At 70.8% G+C, this 2,565-nt stretch overlaps 1 protein-coding gene across 1 annotated transcript in view; it reads left to right on the forward strand.

Moving 5' to 3' along the window:
• SRGAP3 (SLIT-ROBO Rho GTPase activating protein 3) overlaps positions 1-2,565 on the forward strand; it is a gene marked incomplete at its 3' end in the record, with an annotated part of 72,682 nt that overhangs the window by 63,833 nt on the left and 6,284 nt on the right. The window contains exons 14-17 of the mRNA XM_012732090.1: positions 201-482; positions 1,357-1,489; positions 1,589-1,743; positions 2,384-2,526. Of these exons, the coding sequence (XP_012587544.1) occupies positions 201-482; positions 1,357-1,489; positions 1,589-1,743; positions 2,384-2,526 (713 nt within the window). The remainder of the gene's footprint in view (positions 1-200; positions 483-1,356; positions 1,490-1,588; positions 1,744-2,383; positions 2,527-2,565) is intronic.

The raw sequence follows: 2,565 nt of genomic DNA on the forward strand, positions 1-2,565 counted from the left end.
ATGGGGTGCAGGGGCCTGGGCGGGTGTGGGTGAGGCCCGGGATGGGGTGCAGGGGCCTGGGCGGGTGTGGGTGAGGCCCGGGATGGGGTGCAGGGCCTGGGCGGGTGTGGGTGAGGCCCGGGGTGATTGGGTGGTGCCCGCGGAGGCTGGGCAGGGTAGAGGGTGGACAGCGGCCTAAGGGCCCTTCCGTGGCCTTGCAGCGACAGCCCGCACAGCGAGCCGGGGACCATTGACGAAGTGGACCACGACAACAGCACCGAGCCTCACACCAGTGATGAAGGTGAGGGGGCCGCGGGCGCCCTGATGCCGGCTGGCGGGTCACCCCGTCCAGCCGCCCAAGGCAGGCGCGTCTGTGGCCTGCCTGGCCCCTCCGCCCTCCCCCACCGGGGTCTGCGCCGCGGCGGCCTGGTCTGGGCTGGCAGGCAGGCCGGGGGGGCTCTCGGCCACCGGGTCCGCTCCCCAGGAGGCAGTATCAAAGCCAGGTGGAGGGCGCGTGCCCAGGTACTTTGCGCCCCAAAGATGAAGCCAGACGGGAGCGGAGGCTGACCCAGAGGGGAGGGCGCGATGGGGAGGGACGCCCCACCGAAGGGACTTCTCGCCCCCCGGGTGCGGACCCCGGCTCCGGGGACCCTGACGGCATCACGGGGGTAACAAACACGGCGGGTCCGGGCAGGCGGCAGGTCGGGCCACGATGTTCAGGGCCGTGAAACACCCAAGTTTCCTGTCAAGTAGTAAGGGACAAGTGACTGAACGGGCCGGCAAGGAGCTGCCCTCCGGGCCACTCTGCCCTCGGCCGGCCGTCACCCGCGCCTGGGCTGCTGTTAGCGTGCCAGCTGGCGTCTGTGGGCTTCCCTCCCTCCCTACCCGCTCCTGGGCCCGCGCTCCGCTTCCAGAGAGAACAGCCCTGTGCGTGCCCGCGGCCAAGGTGACAGCGGCCCCCGAGGCTTCCCGGCCCTGGCCGCATCCAGCTGCTGGGCGTCTCCTCAATTCCTGCCAGCCATGTCCTCGGCCTTAAGTTGTCCCGCAGACGCATCCCATCAGCGTCGCCTTGCAGGAAGTGTCAGCAGTCGGTGTTTGGCAGGGTGCTCGCCCCGGGGCTGTCTGCCCGGCCCCTGCGGACCTGCCCGCCGCCTTTCTCCAGCACCTTGGACTTGGACTTGACCTAGGCTGTCCCTTTGGGAGGAGATCAGAAGCTGCTTTACAGCCGCCTCTCCCCGCCCAGCCCCGCAAAGTGCCTCTGAGTTGGAGCTCTGGAGCGTGCAGTGGGCACCCCAGCCCTGGGTGGCCCCGTCCAGGAGCTGAGTGGAGGGGCAGGCAGCAGCGAGGGCCCGGGCTCACCTCTCCCCGTGGACCCAGGCAGGGCCTGGGCCCCAGAATTCTCATCGGTGCCCCGTCCGCCTCCTCGGACGTGGGGGTGAAGGCGCCCTGGGGTCTGCACCGCAGTCCGGGGGCCGGCCCAGGCTGGGCCGGGGGCCGGCAGGAGGAGGTGGTGAGCTAGTCAGGACGGTGTTTATCGGCCGGTGGGTCTCTTCATGCTGCGTAGAGCCCTTTCGGCTTGATTTTGTGATTGGAAAACGTCCCAGTACAGCGTTGCGGGAGCCCGGTCAAGGGCGAGGGGCGGGAGACCGTGAGGGAGCGCTGGAGGGCCCAGGACCCCCGGGCCCGGGGCGCCGAGGCTGCAGGAGCCACGCCAGGACCCCTGTCCCGGCACGACGGGACCGCCCGAGGACCCCAGGGACACTCGTGATCGAAGTGACGGTTGTGAAAGCTCTCCCTGGCCGCCCAGAAACAAAGCCGGCAGAGGCCAGCGGAGGCCAGGGCGGGAGCCGGGCTGGCCGGCCGGGGGGCAGCAAACGGGTCTGTGTGCCGGGAGGGGCCTGCGGGAACTCAGCGGGCGCTGAGGGCGCGGTGGGCGCGGTGGGCGCCGTAGCCAGGCCTCGGGCTCGCTAGCCGGCAGCGGGTCCTGCTGCGGTTTCCACCCCACCGATGTGACATGACGCGTCTGCAGACGCCGCTCCGCTCCGCCCCCCTCCCCTCCCCTGCATTTTCCACCCGTCCTCGGCCTACCCCAGGCCAGACCAGGCCCAGGCTTCTGGGGGCGCTGGAGACTGGAGGGGCAGGAAGCAGAAGCCTGGGCACCCCGAGAACCCGCAGCCCTCTGGGTGGAGCCACGGCTCTTGCAAACCTGTGCCCTGAGCCTCAGATGCCGGCTGCCGGAGGTTCTGAACCTGCCCGAGGCCACAGGCAGAGCCGCACCCTCGGGCTCTCCCCGGCCAGGGCGTCCCTGCGTAAGGGAGCGAACACTCCGGTGCCCCTGGAGGGACACAGTCCTGGGGGTCCAGGCCACTTCCCGGCCGCCACCTGTCTCTGTTACCGCCGGAAGGCCGGTCTCCAGGGCAGGCACGCTGAGGCCGGGGCTGCCCCGGGATCTCGGGGTGCACGCCGAGGCCAGGGCCCTGCCGGGAGATCTCAGGGTACAGCTCAAGGCCGGGGCCCTTCCTGGGGATCTCCGGGTGCACACTGAAGGTCAGGGCACTTGTCTTGGGTCTCGGGGTGCACAGCTCA

This window comes from Condylura cristata, unplaced genomic scaffold (genome assembly GCF_000260355.1).
Source record: "Condylura cristata isolate star-nosed mole 26May11 unplaced genomic scaffold, ConCri1.0 scaffold00033, whole genome shotgun sequence".
Taxonomy (NCBI): Eukaryota; Metazoa; Chordata; class Mammalia; order Eulipotyphla; family Talpidae; genus Condylura; species Condylura cristata.